Source organism: Dasypus novemcinctus, chromosome 26, assembly GCF_030445035.2.
Source record: "Dasypus novemcinctus isolate mDasNov1 chromosome 26, mDasNov1.1.hap2, whole genome shotgun sequence".
NCBI lineage: Eukaryota > Metazoa > Chordata > Mammalia > Cingulata > Dasypodidae > Dasypus > Dasypus novemcinctus.
The window spans coordinates 5,932,830-5,952,159 of NC_080698.1; the positions used below are offsets into that span (position 1 = coordinate 5,932,830).

Below are 19,330 nucleotides of genomic sequence, written 5' to 3' on the forward strand. Positions count from 1 at the left end.
CTGTCTCAGTTTATGACACCTGTTCACAGAGATAGGCCACTCTCCTCTACACCTCGTGTGTCCCTGGGCAGGCCACTTACGTTATGTAACACTGGTATGGTCAGTTCCTTGGGTAGCAGGAAATGGACGTGTGTAGAGGCACTCACTTGCAAACAATTTTTAAAAACTTCTAGTGTTTTTGAGAACAATTTCCTGCATGGGCCTTCTCATCCAGGGGCTCCACTCGTAGAAATTTCTTGCAGCTCTCCTCCTAGGTGCCCTGAGTTGCCTGAGCTGGGACATTCGCTGAAGCACCGTGGGTCTCCCAGTAGGGAGCTCACACACTCCATGGCCCAGCACTTTAGCCAGATTGTCCACTGACAATCTAAATCTTTTTCCTGGGCCCAACTCAAACTGTCAAGGCAACAGCAACTCTCATTAACTGAGGAATTTGTTCCAGGCCAGATACAGTGCTGAGGGATTTACACACATGATTTTAGCCAATCGTGGAGCCAACCTCTGCCATCGCCATTGAGTCTTAGAGAAGTTACATAAAATGCCCAAGGTCACCCAAAACGTGGTGGAGTCTGACTTTGAACCTAGCTTTGCCCAACTCCACAGCTTATCAGAGCAAGGCTGTTTCCAAAAAGCTAGAAAGGCTCCTGTCCTTCCGTTTCTCTGTCCCTTCTCCCTCTGCCAGTTCCCCGTCAGGAACCTGAGCCCTTTGGGGTGCACAGTGTGAATGGGAAATGCAGCAGTGGGCAAGCCCTCAGAAGCCACGAGAGGGAGAGAGGCTGGACCGGAGGCGCTCCCAGGCCCGACGCCAGCGAGACCTGCCAGCGGGTCCATCCACGGCGAGCATGGCCCATCACCCCGGGGTGCCTCCTCCTGGGTCGGGATCCCTGATGCCCGGGGGCCTCCGGCAGACAGCTCAGACTTCCAGAAGAGCAGCCGCGCGTCGGCACCCCTCCCTCTCTCCCGCACAGCCGGCGTGCCCCTCGCCTGGCAGCACAGGGCCTGCCCAGGCCGAGGAGGAGCCCTGGGCCCTTCACACTCAGGGGCTTCGCTCCCCAACCTGCGTGTCCTCCACGTGGTGCTCTCCACATGGCTGTGAGCTGTGCTCAGGAGCCAAACGTCCTTGCTGGGATGGCCTGACGTTCCCACCTCCAGATCTGTCCCAGCAGATATGGCTGTAGGCCGTCCGCATGCAGCTCCCGTGGGGCTGCACAGAGTCAGGGTGGCAGCAGCTCCCGTGGGGCCACACAGAGTCAGCGTGGCAGCAGCTCCCGTGGGGCCGCACAGAGTCAGGGTGGCAGCAGCTCCCCCAGGCTCCAAGGGTTTTGCCATCGTGGACAGCCAGGTGGGCAGACACAAAAGCAAGGCCACAGCCTGACTTGAACTCCGTGCAGTCTTGGACTTGGAAAGCTGACAAAACTCTTATTTCCAGAGACTGTCGTTATCATCCAACAAAGGCAGCAGATTGGCACCTCGTACATTTCTGCAGAAATGGCACATTTCACCCAGAACACTTTGATCTTCTGTCATTGAGGGTAGGAGTGTTTGCGCTTCGTTTAAAACTTAAAGAAAGTCACACCATCTGTGCTCAGGGAACGGTTTTAATTTTTTTGAAAAGACATTTCCAAATTTAACATTGAAGGATGTAGGCGTTCTGCGGTGCGGAGTTGAATGGCCTCGCGGTCACGTCACTGAGCTGCGCCTCTACCCAGCAGAAGGGACGGATGCCAGCACGGGGCCGTGCCAAGTTCCTGTCACCACTGTCATCAGTAACTGTCTTTCACTCCTGAGGATTCCCCTGGGTCCCATCAGGAGGCCAGGTGTTTTCAGTTCAGCTACTTCCTTCAGGCTTTTTTCCCTGGGCTCATACGACATACAGACAGAAAGGGAAGACAACCGCACAAGGCATGCTGTTCCCACACACTGCTTTGTAGCATCACGGTCCCCACTGTGACGCGCTCTGCCATTTTCTGGTTATCCCCCTCGAAGGTTTCCAGGAGTGGGACTGCATTCCTGCAAACCCACCGACGCCACCACTGACACCAGACGGCTGTGGTCCCATCCGACGAGCCACACTTTCTATCTGCTTCCTTTCTGGCTTTCCCAGTATTTGAGCTCACAAGTGCAGCCCCTGAGACTATGTTTATCCGCATCCCTCCTCCTCCTCTTCCGTCTGCCTTGGGAGCCAAGCGATCGGACTTTGGTCCTTCCTGACCCTGCCACCTTCTAGCAGGGTGGCTTGGAAGAGTCCCCTAACTTCTGTTGGATCATTCCCTCCCTGGGAATGCACCCATCATGGGTGCATTCGATACCTGCCTTGGACTATCCATCTGTTTATTCCATGGGTGTTTAATAAGTGCCTGCTGGCTGTTCCAGTTACTTAACTCACAGTGGTTGGCTATGAATCTGCCAGAGCTGGTTCACCAGGTCAGAAGCCTCCAGAAATTCCAGAAATCAGCTTTGGTTTAAAACGGTTCATAAAACATTAGGGCCGGAAGTTTCCTCTGTAGAGTTCAAGCTTCTAAATTAAAGATAGAAACTCCGAGGTCAAGAGGCAAGGCAATTTTTCCCAAGCTGTAAAGCTGTTGACAAGACGTGGAGCCCTGGTGTCCTGACTCTCCTACCTGGTGCTCCCACCGCTCTGCCCACGCCTTGCCAGCTGGACAATGCCAGCTTCTTCCTGGGCTCACAGCTAGCCCATGTTTCCACCCTCGATTCCAGGTGGGTGGGGCCACGCCACTGAGTTCTAGCCGGTGGCATGGGAGTGGAAGCGATGCGGCCCACCTCCATTCCTGCCCCATAAAAACCTCCCAGGCAAGACCCCTCTTTTTTGCTCTACCAGTTTGATGCAGATGAACACAGAAGCCACGTGCTAAAGATGGCGAGGCCAGAAAGTGGGAGGAGCCTGGGTCCTGCCAGCCTTGCTTGGAGAAGACGCCCTGCTTTGGGCCTTACATGAGCAAGACATAATTACGTATTGTGTTGGAGCCACCACACGTGTTTGGGCTTGTGTGTTACAGCAGCAGGTGCCACCTTCGCTCTGAGACTCATCCGAAGTCAGTAAGAACTAATCACTCAACAACATACCTGGGCCACCACAGCCCAGGCCCGCCTTCAGCTCCTTGATACATCGTGGCCATGGCATTCTGGTCACTTAGTCGAAAGTCAATATTTGAAAGGAAATGCAAAACACTCCGCTCACCTAAAGTTTGTGATTAATTTGAACTGAAGGTGGTAGGTGGCTGCACTCTGGAAGAAGACTGCTCAGATTCAGAGAGCGCATCGCCACCTACGAGCTGTGACCTGGACTAGTTGCTTTGCCTCTGCACTACTCCTTTTCCTCCAATTGTTCTTTGAAACTTTCTGTACAAACCCTTTGATCCAGTAATTCCTCCTCCAGGAATTTTGCTTACGGATAAGCTTGTCCATGTACCCAACATGGTTAGCTGCAAAGATGGCCATGGAGGTCTATTTATAGCGGCAAAAGACTGGAAATGATGCCTCACTGAGGAATGGGGTAAATACAGCCCGGTGTGCCCAAGCCAAGGAATATCACGCAGCTGTCAAAAAGAAACGGGACAGTATGTTCTGCTGTGGACTTGGAGTGGACCCTGACATGCCTTTTACTGCGGAAGCAGCTCCCTCCCTAACTAGGCTGCAAAAGTCTCCACGTCTCTTTTCTCCGGAATTCCCACCGACATACTCCATAAGTTCTTGTTTTGGGCTGCTCCAGCCAGGCCAGCCTTAATTAGCTTTAAGTGCAAAGGAACAGGCAGTTAAAAGACCCATGTAGAAAACGTTGCCGAATTATAGTAGTAAAAATCACACTCCCTGAAACACACTAACCCACTACAATAGCCCCTCCTGACTAACTTGTCAGGACTTCCACTTCCCTCTTTGAAGATGAAGGAGGAATCTGGCTGTCCTCAGGACAAGGTCCTGTTTTCTTCACTCCCCACAGAACTGAAATTAATGACGCACGCGGCCAGAGGAAGAGACCTCAAGTTAAAATGACCCGGGACCATAAAACACCCTGGCGGGTGGAATCAAGGAGAGCAGAAACAACAGGAAAGAGAAACACCAGACCCAAGAAGGAAGCAAGAGGTCCTCCCATCACACGTTCTGGCAGCATCAGAAACATGGGGCCCGTCAGCCTGCGCGAACAACCAACGTGCAACCCCTAGTCTGAACGCTGACTAACCAACCAGCGGCCTAGCAGCCTTATCCCCACCTCCCTTGGCTTAATTCAGTAAATACCCCTCACCATTCCAGCTCGGGTAAATAGACAGGAGGAAAATAACTGTCCTCCTGTCTCCGTGAGGCTAGCCTTTGCTAAATAAAGCTTTCCTCTTCTCGAAATCCCGGTGTCTACTGATAGACCCTGTGCACACGGGTGAGGACTCACTTTCAGTCCACACAGACTTTTTTACTGAGTTTAGTAAAAAAAAAGAAAGAAAAAAAAAGAGAGAAAGAGATGCGCGTGGTATGTATCCTATACTATATTCTATAGTATGCTCCCATTTGTGTAAAAAACGTTGATGGACTTATCAGCTTGTACCTGCACAGAACAGCTCTGGGCCAATGCCCAAGAAACCGTGGCTGCCTCTGGGGGGGTCTGGGGTCTGGGGTGGGAGGTAGATAGGAATTTACGTTTCCCTGCAGGTCCCTTTATACCACTTGACTTTTTGTTACTATGTGCACGTGTTCTTTTTCCCAAACCCTGTTTCAACTTGTTGGAATATTAAAAACACATATTCATTCCCAGGACAAATAGGAACAGTACATTCAGTCAGTGTTGGTTAAATTTTTTTAAATTAAAGAAAAAAATTCCGGAGTGTAGAGACAGTGTCCAGCAAATGGTGCCGCAGGGGTCCGCTGCCACCACCGGCCGAGCAGTGGTGGGGTCTGGGTTCGAGAGCCGGACGCCCTGGGTTGGCATCTGAGCACCTCCACCCACCTTCTGGGTAACCCGGGGCAGGTTATTTTCCTCTCCGCGCCTTCCCTTCCTCACTGGTAAAGGGAGGCTATAGGGCATTTGCTTGAGAGGACAGAGGACGACATGACATGCGGGCCTCCCCAAGACTGTGCCTCAATTTACATTTTCTCAGGAGAAAACAGTTTGGTTTTTACTACACAGACTTCGAAGAGCTTATGTTTCTTCCATCCAAAAAAATTTTTGTTGCCAATGTCTATTTAGGAAATGTGTATTTACATCTCCAAACACGGCCCAGCATTTTAGACAGAAGGACATGCCGGAAGTCTCCCCTCATATCCTAAACGCGGCAGGTAGACTCAGGACCCCCGGGCCACAGCGAGAGCCAACAGGGACAACTGCTGCGAGTCACCGCTGCGGAACGGGTGTCTGGGAACAAGCACAAGTAAGTGGTGCCGCGGGTATTTTAACGTAACAGGCCTGGTTAATTCTGTCTCGGCATCCTCCTGTGTTTCCATTAGGCCTGCGGAAACTGTGGGGTTTGGGGGTTCTGTGCACGCCTCATCATTCTTTCCATTTGAATAACTGAGACACAGGACCTTCTTAGTGTTTTCATGCAGAACGATTTCACGATTGGATCACGGATCCCGAGCAGGAGATGCTCCACATACAGGACTTGGAGAGAGCCTGGCAGAGCCAGCCCTCAATGTGTACGAGCAATTACAAGTAGCTGTAGCAGGCAGGACAGTAATGTAAAAGACTGAAGGGACGAATACAAACCCAGGGCTACAAAGAGGCGAGGGAGGGAACTTGGCTCTCCTTGCCTGTTTGTCTAGAATGCTCTCTGCTGCCAGGGAGGAAGTGATGGGCTGATAACAAAGGGTGAGAAGGGGTTTAGAACAATTGGATTATGGGATAAACTTTTACAATTAGATTGATACTTGAACAGGAGGGACCCTTCCTAATCACCTGGGAAGAGAGCCTTTGCCATGGGTGCCCCAAATCAGAGGTCAATGCCCACCCTCCTCGGCCCTCTGACCAGCAAACCGTGCCCCTCCACTGCCCGCCAACGTGCGCCCTCCAAATCCAGGTCAGCACCGCTGGGCAAGCACAGGCGAGGCCCAGGCGATGCCCCAAGGCGTTCAAGTTCTGTTCTATTTTGGCAAAAAAAGGTCAGGAGCCCTGCTGGACTAGGAGTGTCACCCACCAACACTGGCCAGGGTTGCTGAAGTAAAGGAGGAAAATGCTCTTCCGTAGGCGCTAGTAAAACAGCCACGGTGACAAGCAGGGGTGAAGGTGGGGAAAAAGGCACTCGTGCCCTGCCGGCCGTAAGGTACACCGCGACGCTCTCCACGGGGCGGTGCGGAAACATGAGCCCAAAGCCCCACGTCCTTGCCACTCTTCAACCCAGCAATTCCATTCCCAGAATTCTTCCCAAAAGAAGGGGTCAAGGATGTGAAGAGCAGTACAGGCAGAGGGACTCACTCTTGGAGAGATGAAAATGGGACAGTCCAGAGGGCAGTACTTTACAACCCAGGCACCATGACAACGTCTTTCCGTGTCATTATATAATCTTCTGCCACGTGATTTGTATTGTCATTTCACGGAAAAAGGCCTGTCAAAATTGATACATCAGTCTCCTATCTTGGGGCATTTTCTATCTTTAATAGAAAAAAATGGAAGCAACCTAAGTGTCCAACAATAGGGGATTGGTTAAAGCCATATGACGGGGATGACCCCATTTGGTTTTAAACACACACCTATGTGCGCACGCCCATGCACCAAGAAGTCTGTACACAAGGTGATCAAGATGGCTTGCTCACAGATGATTGCTTTTCAGGTTGCTTATATTTATTGGCGGCTTCTCAACAGTAAATATGTATTACTTAAAACATTTTCACTCCCTCCACAGGGATGGCCAGGAGAGGCCCCCGGAGGGCATGTGTGTGCATGAGGACACAGCCATCAAGACGAAATGGCTGCAGTTGAGGCGAGCCCCGAGGCTGACCAGGAGGGCGACCCAACACATCCTCAGGGCGGGCACGCCGCTGTCCTCTCACTTCCAAGTTGGGCAAGTCTGTGGGTGTATGTGGGGGGCGGGGGGCCCCCACAGGCCAGACGACAGCCAGCAGCGCCTCCCGCGAACCCGAAGAACGAGGACCCCACACTCACACCTTGTGGATCTATCACATTTGGCAAGAACCAACGAGAGCAAGGCCAGGCCCCCGAGCCTGACTCCCGCGTCTGAGCACTTCTTGGAAGGCAGCCAGGGGTTCCGACAAAGCCTCGGTTCCAGCGCAGTCAGCGCGCCACTCCTGGCGGGGGGCGGCAGCCCCAGACACAGCCCACCAAGAGGGAGACTCCCCTCGCCTCCCCACCTAAGCAGCGACGCACCCTTTAATTTCTCTGGCGCCTTTACTAGAAGAGCTCAGGAATTTGTCAAGCAAACCCGCCAGGCCGGCCCCCTGCTTCTCCAGTGACTGCGGAGGCCTCGGCGTCTCAGACCTACCCCAAGTGTCCAGGCAAAGCGGGGGCACAGAGGCACAGGCCGCTCCGGGGACCCCGGGAAGGGGTGCAGGCAGGTGAACCCGGAGGAGCCCTGCACCCCGCTATCTCCACACTGACCCCCAGGCGTGGCTCGGGCGGCTAGGAGCTCCCTGGAAGGAAGGGCTGCACTGGAGCCACCGGACACCGAAACGGCCACGTCCCCAGGGCAGCGGATGTCAGCCAGGACGGGCTGCCGCTCCCGCCACGCTACGGCTCGCTGTGCAGCACCGTACCCCAGGGGTCCCCAGCTGCTGTCACCCACCACCGAGAACCATCTCAACTCCCCGCATTTCCCACACTGCTCTCAAGTGTGGGGACACATGCTTTACTTTTCTCACTCAGATCACTCTTTATTCCTCTTTTTCCCATTAAAGGAAATCTTGAAAATCAGCCCTAAATCATTAAATTCACACACCATGCTTTAAACGAGGTCTTTTACTTTTGTCGACTGCGGCGATACGTCACCTGACGTTGGAGAAAGGAACCAGGAAGCTGTGCCGGCTGGGCGGGTGATGCAGCCACTGCGACACCCAGGCACACCTCACCCTGCCCGGTCTTACTCCTTCTTTTACTCTACCTGCCTGCCAAACAAACGCCTTCCTGGGTGCGGGCAGGCACGGGGACCCCACCTTCCTGGAGAGCTGTGTTTAGAGGACCTAGGGCCTGTGCTCTCAGGAGAGGCCTGGCCTCAAGTGCTTCCTCCAGGAATCAGGCCACCTCCACCGCTCTAAGACCTCAGGGCCCACAGCGTTGCCTGGGGCACAGGTCCCCGCACCAGCCCCGCGCCCCCCTCGGCTGTTAAGGTCACCACGCGCAGGTGAGAGCGCGGTGCCCGGGGCCTGCCCGGGCGGGCGCGTTAGGTCTCCACTTAACGAGCCTGAACTTGGGGAGAGCAGGAGGGCGCGGAAGGGGCGGGCGCGGAACCAGGGCGCCTAAGTGCGGGCTTCTTGCACCTTCTCCCTGGTCAGGCGAGGAGGCTGGGGGCGGAAGGCCCGCTCCCCTGCCGCCCGCCGGGGCCCCCAGGAATCCCGGCGCAGCCCCCGGGCGCGGGCGCCACCTCGGAGGCCTCCCGGGCTCGGCTCCGGGGCGCTGCCCCCGCTCCTCGGCCGGTGCGGGATCACCCCCGCTCGGGGACACTGGCACGTGTGCGGCCTGCGCCGGGGCGGGCTTTCTCCCACCCCAGGGGCGCGCGGCCACCACGCCCGACGAGGCGCCCTCGGCGCAGCGCGACCGCCACGGCCACGGCCACCGCCGCCCGCTCTGCGCCCCGCACCCGCCCGCTCCGCATCCCCGGAGCCTCGGCCACTGCGCGCAGCCCGCGCCCGGCGCCCCGCACTCACCCGCCCCGACGCCCCGGGACGCCCCGCACTCACCCGCCCCGACGCCCCGGGACGCCCCGCACTCACCCGCCCCGTGCGGCAGGCGCGCCGCGCCCAGCACCAAGGCCCCCAGCAGCGCCAGCGGGACCCCGCGGGCCAGGCCGGCCATGGCTTCGGGGCGGCCGGGCCTTGGCGGGGAAGGCGGCTCGGGTGGGTGGCTCGGAGCGGAGGCCGCGGGCGCCCGCGCCTGGCACCGGCCGCGCCGCACTCGGGCCCCGCTGGCTCACCTGCGGCGGGCGCGCTCGGCTCCGCCCTGCGCGGGGGCCCGCCCGCCGCCCTTCCTGCCTCGGCCCCCGCCCCGCGGCCCTGCCCTGCCCTGCCTTCGCCGGCCGAGCCCGCCCTCCGCGGCGGGGGGGCAGTGGCGCTCCGGGTCTAAAGGTCCTTTTCTCCGCAGGCTCTAAGGTCGCCCAGGAGGGGCCCGGCCGCCTTCCGGGGAACGACGGAGGCCGGTGCGCGCCCCGTTCCCCAGGGGATCCCCGTGTGGACCGCCCGTGCCCGGCCGCCCTCCTCTCCCTTGCGCTGCCTGGCTGGTGCCGCTGGACGCCGGACTTGAAAGCCAAGGGCACGGCGGGACCGTGGCCCCCGCCTGCGGCGTGCTGAGGCCCGCAGCGACCGTGGGCGCCGCGGCGGAAACAGGCTGCTGAGTTCCGCAACCTGAGCCCAGGCGCCGGCGGACCGTCAGCTGCACAGGTTGCCTTAGACGGTGCGGGATGAGCGCTCCATCACCGGAGCTGCTGTGCGGAGCTTCCGAAGAACGAGCGAAGGAGCGAATGAGTGCATGGAGATGGAAAGGTCCGAGAGGAGCCAACTAAGCGGGAGGGCCTGCCACATCCAAGCCCAAAACTGGGGTGCAAGGTCCCCGATGCCCGGTCTGTGACACCCTCCTCCCGGGCGTGCAGCCTGTGTCTGCTTCCCAAGGTCCTCCGTCTCTCCTCTGCCCTGTAGGCCGTGCACCAAGTCCAGGGTCACAGGGCCACAGGAAGAGTTGTGGATGGGTCAGGACCTCTCGGCCAGCAGACCCCGGTGCTGCCGAAATGACCGTGTGGGCCACCGGCGTGCCCATAAGGAGGCCGCGCCTGGGCCGGGGTCACCCAGGCCGTCCCGGGGGGCTGGATGGGCACCAAGCACGCGTGAGGACGTCCGCCTGCTTCATTCCTGCGGGAGCTGGTCCCTGTGGGTCGCCCCGTTGTCAGCTGGGGTGTGCGGTCCCCTCTGAGGAGCTCCCCCTTCCTTCTGTGTCTCCAGGGGTGGGAGCACGCTGCCCTCAGGCTGGAGGTGGGATCCCCCCACCCAGCCTACAGAGAGGCCAGGACTGCGAGCTGCAGGGAACTTGGACCTTGTCTCCTGGACCACTTCCCTCGGGGGGGCGGAGAGCCGGGAACGGTCGAGAGAGAGAGAGAGAAGGAAGAGGATGAGGAAAGCAGGGAGGTGCTTGTGTCTCTCCACTGAATTAAGGGCAAGAAATTTGAAGAAATATCTTGTAAAAAAACTTAAAAAATGTTCCATCTGCCCAGGAAGGTAAGAGCAGATGTCGTCTGTTTTTCCTAATTCTAAGTGGGCATCTGTACCCCAGCTTCTTTTCCTAGCAGTCAAACACTATTGTTTCCCACATGTAATAGTAACAGTAATATTAATAGCACCTTATTAAAGACTGGCAGTGCATTAAATCCAAAATATCGGAAATATTGCTTGACAAGTTTAAGCCTCAGGAGCAGGTTATTTCAGTGCTGTCTCATTTCTCCAAAGTTTGCTTAACTGGTCTCCCTGGGCTGGTTGACACCAATCTTCTGAAAATGGCACGAGAGCCAGTAATTCCCAGTGTGAGGGGTAAATCGATGGTTCCAGACAATGGCAGCAAAGAGAAGGGATGAGAGAAGCGAGGCGCTTCTGCATTCTCCAGGTGACGACACAATCATAAACTGAAGTCAAGATGTGCTGAAATAATGTCTTTGTTTTCCGAGTGGACTGTGAGCGAAGCATTGCCAAGATGTGGAGCTGTTTTGCATTTAAAAAACGTGGCTGCATGGAAGGAGTCCATTTTAAAAGGTTATTTCTCACCTGGAGGAAATCCAGGCAGCAACAGGCTGTTGCCAGAGAGAAATGACAGATTGTCAGATAATCCCTTCTAAGTTTTACTCCTCCTGAAACCCCACGAAAGCTACAGAACAGGTATTCGGAGGAAAGAAAAATACAGAAGGTCACAAAGACAGGGAGAACAGAACACGACAGCAAAATCATCTGGAAAGCTGGAAAGCAGATGAACAAGTGTAACCCTCTCTGCTTGGAGAGGGCAGCAGTGGGGAAAACGGAGACATAACATGATTTGCACTTTGGAATCCTCAAAAGTCCCAGGAACAGAGGACAGATAAAACACAGGAAAGACATCTTCAGTGATATAATTCCAGAATCTCCGGGAATGGATGGAACAAAGGTGGTTGAGCATCTGCTTCCCATGTACACGGTTCTGGGTTCAATCCCCAGACCTCCTAAAAAACAAACAAAAAACCCCGACTCTTATTGGGGAACAGAGGTAGCTCAGTGGCTTTCCTTTATGAGGTCCTGGGTTCAATCCCCAGTACCTCCTTAAAAAAAAAAGAAGACTTTCCTAGACCTGAATAACCTGAATTTCTAGATTTATAGGTCCCTGGAGTGTCCATCACAATGGGTAAAGAAGGCCCATATCCAGGCTTACCATGGTGAAATTTCAGAAACCTGTGAACAAAAAGAAGATCCTGTTACTCCCAGAGACAAGAAAAGAGTCTTATACAAAAGAACAAAAATCAGAATGGCTTTGGATTTCTCAATAGCAACACTGGAAGCTGGAAGACAATAAAGAAATGCCTTCAAAATTCTGAAGGAAAATAATTTCCAACTTAGAATTCTATACCCAGCCAAACTACCAATTAAGTGAAGAGGTGAAAAAGGGGAAAGTTTAGAGATCCAAGATCTGGGGGGGGAGGGGGTAAGAGGGAAGCCCTCCTACCCACCTTTTCTCAGGAAAATGCTCGTGGTTATATTCCATTAAACAAGAAATCCATGAAACCAAAGGAGGTGTAGATCTAGGTTTGTGGGACCTGATCTTAATCACTTTTGGGGATCCCCTTTAAGAAAGAGGATACAAAATTACAAATAGAATATCAGATGGGGAACGTGATTACATATTTAGAGTGAGCAGAAAATTGCAACAAATTACAAACTTGAAAAAAAAAAAGGAAAAATATTACCAAACTTGCCCAGATCCAGAAAAATAGCATAATATCTTTACTATTAACTGCCTGCTACAGCTCTGTATCATTCATTTTCTCAAGCATTTCGCTTCATTGGTGTATGTGCTAGTTCATCTGTAACTGCCAGATTTTAACAGGACAGAAAGCATCAGATAAGTTAAAATGCTAATCCGATTTGTTGGGGATACATAACGTGAGTTCCCCTACAGATGTACCCATGTTTATACAATCACTACAGGTTTGTGTCCTACAAACCTTCCCATTAAATAAAAAGAAAAAAAACCACAGTGAATTTATAACTGTATATGCTGCGTTATCAATTTATTTATTTTTTTAAAATTTTTTTTTATTTATTTCTCTCCCCTTTCTAGTCTGCCCCCCCCCCCCGCAGTTGTCTGCTCTCTGTGTCCATTTGCTGTGTGTTCTTCTGTGTCTGCTTGTGTTCTTGTCAGTGGCACTAGGAATCTGTGTCTCTATTTGTTGCATCATCTTGCTGCGTCAGCTCTCATGTGTGTAGCACCATCCCTGGGCAGGCTGCACTCTTTTCGCACTGGGCAGCTCTCCTCACGAGGTGCACTCCTTGTGCATGGGGCTCCCCTACATGGGGGACACCCCTGTGTGGCACGGCACTCCTTGCGCGCATCAGCACTGCGCATGGGCCAGCTCATCACATGTGTCAGGAGGCCCTGGGTTTGAACCCTGGACCTCCCATGTGGTAGGCGGACGCCCTGTCCGTTGGGCCAAATCTGCTTCCCATCAATTTATTTTTGACCGGGCATAGATGAGAACAGCGTCTGCTGCTTCACGTTTTACGCTCCCCGGGCTCCCTCCATTTTCCGTAAACGCCTGGTGGGTGCTGTAGACGGGCCCTGTTATGACACGATCTCTGGCCTCGCGCCTTGCTCCGCTCAGCTCGGGAGCCAGCGCGGCGGGCGGCACCATCCCCGGAAGCCGATACTGCAACACGATGACTAGCCGTGACTTAACATGAACGTGCCTGTGAATTACATTAAACATACCACCAGCCCCAACCGACTGTGTCTCCACTTGGTCACTCCCTTAGCCAGATCCCGAAACGCCCCCGCCGCTCAGCGCTGCGCTGCGTCAGGGGAAGCGGGATGGGGGGCGGCGGCAGGAAGACGCCGTGTGCACTTGCAGTACCTGCCTCCGCAAATTGTACAGAAGCCCCTGAGCAGGGAGCGCGGGCCCTTGGAAGGGGCCTTTGAGCTTTCCTAGCTTCCTGTACATCTGCTTCTGGACACAAGAAGCCCAAGATCCAGCCAGGAGAGAGAGATGAGGCGCTCCCGGGGGAGGAGCACGCACTTCAGAGAGCAGCCGGTGCCACTGGGCCGTGCTGTGAAACGTGTGGCCAAGGATGTCTGCTGGGGCCCCCCTTCCCTGAGGGACCAGATGGACAGGTGGACAGAGGCAAGTCCCATGGAACGATTGCTTTTCTTGATGAGCCCGCTGAAATGATATGGGTGTCTGGCTGGGACACGCGTCCCCCCCGGCTCAGCCTCTGTGTGCCCTCCAGACGCAGGGAGCACCCGCTGAGCAACCGCCAAGAAGGAGCCCGAGGCCCCGGTCCCATGGGGTGACGCGGCCACCCTGGGCTCCTCCCCGGATTTCTATTAATATGTGGGAGAGCGTAAACTGCTCTCTTTTGCAAGCCTGTGATATTTTGGGCTTCTGAGATCTTGGGATCCCAATTGCAAGGCAAGCCCAGGAGACTCTTCTGGTGCCGGGGCCCGTGGAGGGAGGAGCCCGGGTGACTCAGCGCACTAAACGGGGCGGCAGGATGGCTCAGCGGCTGCGAACCCCGCCTGCTCTCAGGTGTCCTGGATTCGAATTCGGATTTGCTGTCTCACCAGCTGGTGCAACTCGTTCAGCTCTACGTGCCTCAGTTTCCTCATCCGTGAACCGGGGCATCCTTTGTATGGTGTTATAAAGATCAATGAGATCAAATATGTAAAAGTTTTAGCCCAGTGCGTGGCACATAGTCAGCGCATGGTGAAGTTAGCTAGATGGCTTTAGCCACGGGGGTCAGCTGGGCCGGGACACAAGGCGTGCAGGTGCAGGGGAGAGTTCTCGGACGAGAACTTCTCTACTGCCTTGGTCAGCTACGAGGGTGTCGGCTCTCCAAGGCAGGAGGCTGTCTCTGTGTATTGATCACAGCGCTCTCTAGCCAAAACAGGGCTTATTACTTAGCTGGTGCTCGACAAACAGCTGTGGGGTGAATCCATCCCTCCGGCCCGTGCAGGCGTGGGGGGCTGCCAGGGCCAGCAGAGCCCACAGAGCTCCTTGGAACTTGAGTGTGGTGAGCTGGTCCCTGCGCAGTGCTGATGCGCGCAAGGAGTGCTGTGCCGCTCAGGGGTGTCCCCTGAGTAGGATGCCCCACGTGCAAGGAGTGCGCCCCGTAAGGAGAGCCACCCAGGGCGAAAGAAAGTGCAGCCTGCCCAGGAATGGTGCAGCCCACACGGAGAGCTGACGCAGCAAGATGACGCAACAAAAAGAGACACAGATTCCTGGTGCCGCTGACAACAACTGAAGCGGACACAGAACACACAGTGAATGGACACAGAGAGCAGACAACTGGGGGGAGGGCGCGGGGAAGGGGAGAGAAATAAATAAAAAAACAAATCTTTAAAAGAAGAGGTAGGGCCCCTGGCTTCCAGAACGAGGTCACTGTGGCCCACGCTGGGTGTCTGGCAGCAACCCCAGCCTGGTGGGCTTGGCCCGGGGGCCGGTGGGCCGGTGGGCTGGGCCTTTATTTGGTCTCAGCAGAGCCTGTGAATAGGCAGTTTGCCTGAGAAGGTGCTTAGACAAGCTCGCGACGTCGGCCTCTCCCTGCACGGACAGCCCGCAGTGCCACTGCCCGCGCCGCTTCCTGGATGACGGCGGAAGCTGCGCAGTCGGTTCAGACAGAGGCCCCGCGGCGAGCCTCGGGAGGGAGGGTTCGCCACGGCGCGGGGCAGCTAGGAGTTCCTTGGGAATGACTGTGCCAAGTAACGTGGCCCAGGGGCAATCGCGTGGTACGATTTCAGTCTTCGGATGACTCAAACAGGGACAATCCTCACGGAGCCCCGGGCACGCTGCCGAGGACCGGACACCGAGCTGTCTGGGTTCTGTGTGCCTCAGGACGTGGCAGCGGGAGGTGGGGGCCGCCTTCAGGGGTCGCCCCAAAGTGACCGACACCTGGCAATCCGTCACCCCCTGCGTCATGCCACCCGGGATGTCGGCTGAAACGTCAGGGGCAGGACGAGGGGTCGCGTGGTAGGAGACCGAGCCCCCCCTCCTGTCTCGTGGTTGAGCAACGGGCTCTCTGGAAGCCCCGTGCCCGCGGGGCAGAGAAAGCCGAGCCTGCCCACCCCGGAGCCTGCTCCGCCCTCGGATGTGACGCATCCCCGCGTCAGCTCCCCGCCTGCCAGCCTAGCTTCTTTCTTTCCTATGTTTCTCTTTGGAATTTGGAAGGAGAACAGCCTTTAGAAGGCTTTCCAGGCTTTTCTTTCCCCCGGAGAGGGAATCGAGTCACAGGCCATCGAGCTGGCAGCCTCGGCGCGGGTCGGCTGTCACCTTCCTGCCGGCCGGAGGTCAAGGCAGGGGTGAGGCAGTCGGGCCACCTTGAGGGGCAGGCAGGAGCCCAGGAGCAGCCCTGCCTAAAATCCCTGCCCTCGCCTCTGCCAGCACGACTCCTCGCGCCCCGCCCTCCACTCACCACACCGCCGCCCCCTCGGACACGCAGCTCTTTGCGGCTTGGCCTCGGCCCCCGCTGCGCCGCGGCTGTTGTCTCCGTGGAATGGCCAGTGCCCCTCCCCCTGGCCCCACGGGCTGGTGGGAAGGTGGCCCTGGGCGAGGGGTGCGGGCTGAGGCTCTTGGTGCTTCCTGCTGGCCAGGGCCGCGGCTGGTCCAGGAGCCCGGAGGGCCTGGGTCTGGGCTGGCCAGGCCACCAGGTGTCTGGGGTGGCCGGGCTGGCCAAGCAGCGTGGAAGCCCTTGGTGCCCGCCATCGGGCAGGCCGTGAGTGCCGGGGTGCCCCCTACCCCGCCTTCACTGTCCTACCCACTCCAGTCTGTGGGCATGGGCGGGCGCAAGCCTGCTCCCCTGGTGCACGTGCCAGGCAGGCGCGGGCCTGCCCCTCCTCGAGGTGCCACCGCATGGCGAAGGGGCCCCGTCCTGCCAGCCGGCCAGGGCACAAGCCGCTCGAGGCAGAGATGGGGGACACTGAGCCCGGCCCCATCGCCTCTGCCAGGGGATCTTTCCTCTTACACAAAACCTCAAGCACACCCAAAACCAGAGAGCATGGGACGGTGCACCCCACTACCCGTTGTTACCCATCATCCAGCTTCAACTCGTGGTCACCCCCACCTGTCCCCACCCCTGCCCGCTTTTTCCGCTTTCTATATCATTTTAAAGCAAACCTCAGACACTGAGTCATTTCATCTGCAAAGATTTCAGTACGTATCTCTAACCAGTTAGGACTTTTTGATAGCATATTTCCATCATCACATATAAAAATAATGAATGATGACTCCTTGCCAGCATCAAATGTCTGGTAGGTGTTCAAATTTTCAATTGTCTCATATGTGTCTTTTTTTTTTTTTTTAAATAGTTTAGTTGTTTGAATCAGGATCCAAATTAGGTTTATATATTGTCTTTGGTTGGTATGTCTTTTTAAAAAATAAACAGATTCTTTGGTATCTTTTTTATCCCCAATTTTTAAAAACTTTATTTTGTACATTTAATAAATGAAAATAGAAACAATTAAAAGCTAAACAGGGGAAGTGACTGTGGCTCAATCAGATGAGCTCCCGTCTACCGTATGGGAGGCCCTCGGTTCGCATCCCGGGGCCCCCTTGTGAAGGTGGGCTTGTCCCCATGCTGCAGAGGGCTGCCCGGCCCGCAGGTGCCACGGAGAGCTGACTCAGCAAGGTGACGCAACACAAGAAGGAAGACAAGCAATAACACAGAAGAGCCGGCAGCGAATGGACACAGAGAGCAGACGGCAAGCAAGCCGCAAGGGGGAGGGGAAAATAAATAAATACAGACACGGAGGAACGTACAGCGAATGGACACAGAGAACCGACAGCACGCAAAAAGTCGCAAGGGGAAGAGGGATAAAAAAAAAACACTAAACAGAAAACGCAGTTGAAAAACATACATTTCTCAATTAAATGTCCTGGATACCGATCACTTTTCTTTGAATCATACAATATGTTTCACAATATATTTGGTTCCTATGGTATAACTTTATGTTTTCAGTTGCAAAGATAGTGAGTACGTACAAAGAAGGTGCCTTTCCCCCAGGTTCCTCTATCGTGGACGTCTTATTCTTGCGTCACCGTGTTACCACGGGGCGGTTGCGTTAACTCCTCCGGAGCTCACCAGTTTTCCCGCTAACATCCTTTCTCTGTTCCAGCACCCCGTCCAGGCCCCCACATCGCGTTTGGTCGTCACGGGCCCTTAGACTCCCCCAGTCTGTGAGGTTCTCAGTCCCTCCTTGTTTTTTACGTCCTGGACGGTTTTGAGGGGGCAGGCCAGGTGAACTGGGGACCGCCCTCTCCATCTGGGTTTGCCTGATATTTTCTCCACGATTCAATGGGGTTAAGCATCTTTGGGAAGAATTCCAACAGAGGTGAGATGCCCTTCTCGTCACACCACTTTGGGGCTCTGTGACTCCCCGGGTCCTGCGTCCCTTGAAAGGGGGTGTCTGCCTGGTTTCTCCACTGCAACCTCAGCCTTAGCCCCCTCACTGCAAACTTAGCCTTAGTCCCCCTCACTGCAACCTGAGCCTTAGTCCCCCTCACACTCTGTTCCTTCAAGTGAGTCATGAAGTCCATGATCTGTCTTTTAAACCTATTTAAATCTTTCAATCTGTCGGGTTCCCCCGTCCTTCTGTTTTTCTCCTTTAGGCTTATTACTGAAGAAGCTGGGTCCTTGGCCTGCCCTGGAGCCCCTGGGTGGGCGCCTCTGCCTCTGCGTCCCGAGCTGGTGGTGGAGCTCGAGGAGGTCCTGAATCTGTCTGTCTTGGCAGGACCTCTTCGCCCACGGGGCAGTGGGCTTCTGCTGGGAGGCACCTGCTGTCTGGTTGCTTCTTTTCTGATGCTCAGTGAGTTGCCTCGATTCTCACACCACCTGTGTGTCCCCTCAGGAATGGCCTTCGAGGTACTCCCCTAGTGAAGTGAGTTCGTGTCCACCTCATCGCACACACTAATCAATTCAAAGATTCTACCCAGGGGAAGAAGCGCCACAACCTTCTGTGCCACTAAGAAAGAAACGTGTGGCGAACTAACTCGTGACACGGCGCTTTCATAACACGCAGAGTGTCTACCCAGTCGGTACAAATTTGAGGCTAGCCAAAGAACACCAAGATTGAGTTTGCATTTTCCTTTTCATGTTTTCCTCAACTGCACCATGTTTTGCTAGAAGTTAAGTCAAAGTCGGGGGAAGCTTCTGACAGAATGATGCTTGACACACAGACGGCAGGGCATGCAGCAGCCTCTGCCTTCCCTTGCGTTGCTTGGCGGGTGGTCAGCTCTCCTTTGGCATGCGTCTCCATGATAAAACGCAGCTTATCCTAATTCTGTTTCTTCTACTTTCATTCTTAAGTTCCATAACCATAGGCATTTGGTCATAGCTTTGCAAGAGTACATGAAATTGTAGCCATTCCTCTACTGACAAATATTTGCCACACTCCTACTAAACGCAGGCCCCGTGCCCTTTTCCATGCCTTTCTGCACTCACACAACATTTTCTGCTACTGTGCTGACTCATGCTGCAATCTTTTAAAAATGACATTTGAAAGGTAACCAGGGAAGTGGATTTGCTCGATGGATAGAGCATCCACCTACCACATGGGAGGTCCAGGGTTCAAACCCAGGGCCTCCTGGCCCATGTGGTGAGCTGGCCCATGTGCAGTGCTGATGTGCGCAAGGAGTGCCCTGCCACGCAGAGGTATCCCCTGCGTAGGGGAGCCCCACATGTAAGGAGTGCACCCTGCAAGGAGAGCCACCCTGTGCGAAAAAAGCACAGCCTGCCCAGGAGTGGCGCTGCACACAGGGAGAGCTGACGCAGCAAAAAGAGACACAGATTTCTGGTGCTGCTGATGAGAATACAAGCGGACACAGAAGACTACACAGCAAATGGACAATGAGAGCAGACCACCAGGGGGAGAGGGGGAGAGGAATAAATAAAAAAATAATAATAAAATAAAATCTTTAAAAAAAAAAAGGCATCTGTGGACCACTGTGTGTGT

General features: G+C 55.2%; 1 protein-coding gene across 1 annotated transcript in view; it reads right to left on the bottom strand.

The window, feature by feature from the left end:
- Positions 1–9,051, bottom strand: part of CDCP1 (CUB domain containing protein 1) — a 64,168-nt gene extending 55,117 nt beyond the window's left edge. The window contains exon 1 of the mRNA XM_004476777.4: positions 8,881–9,051. Coding sequence (XP_004476834.2) covers positions 8,881–8,962 — 82 coding nt within the window. The 5' untranslated portion in view covers positions 8,963–9,051. The remainder of the gene's footprint in view (positions 1–8,880) is intronic.
- Between the last annotated feature and the right edge of the window lie 10,279 nt (positions 9,052–19,330).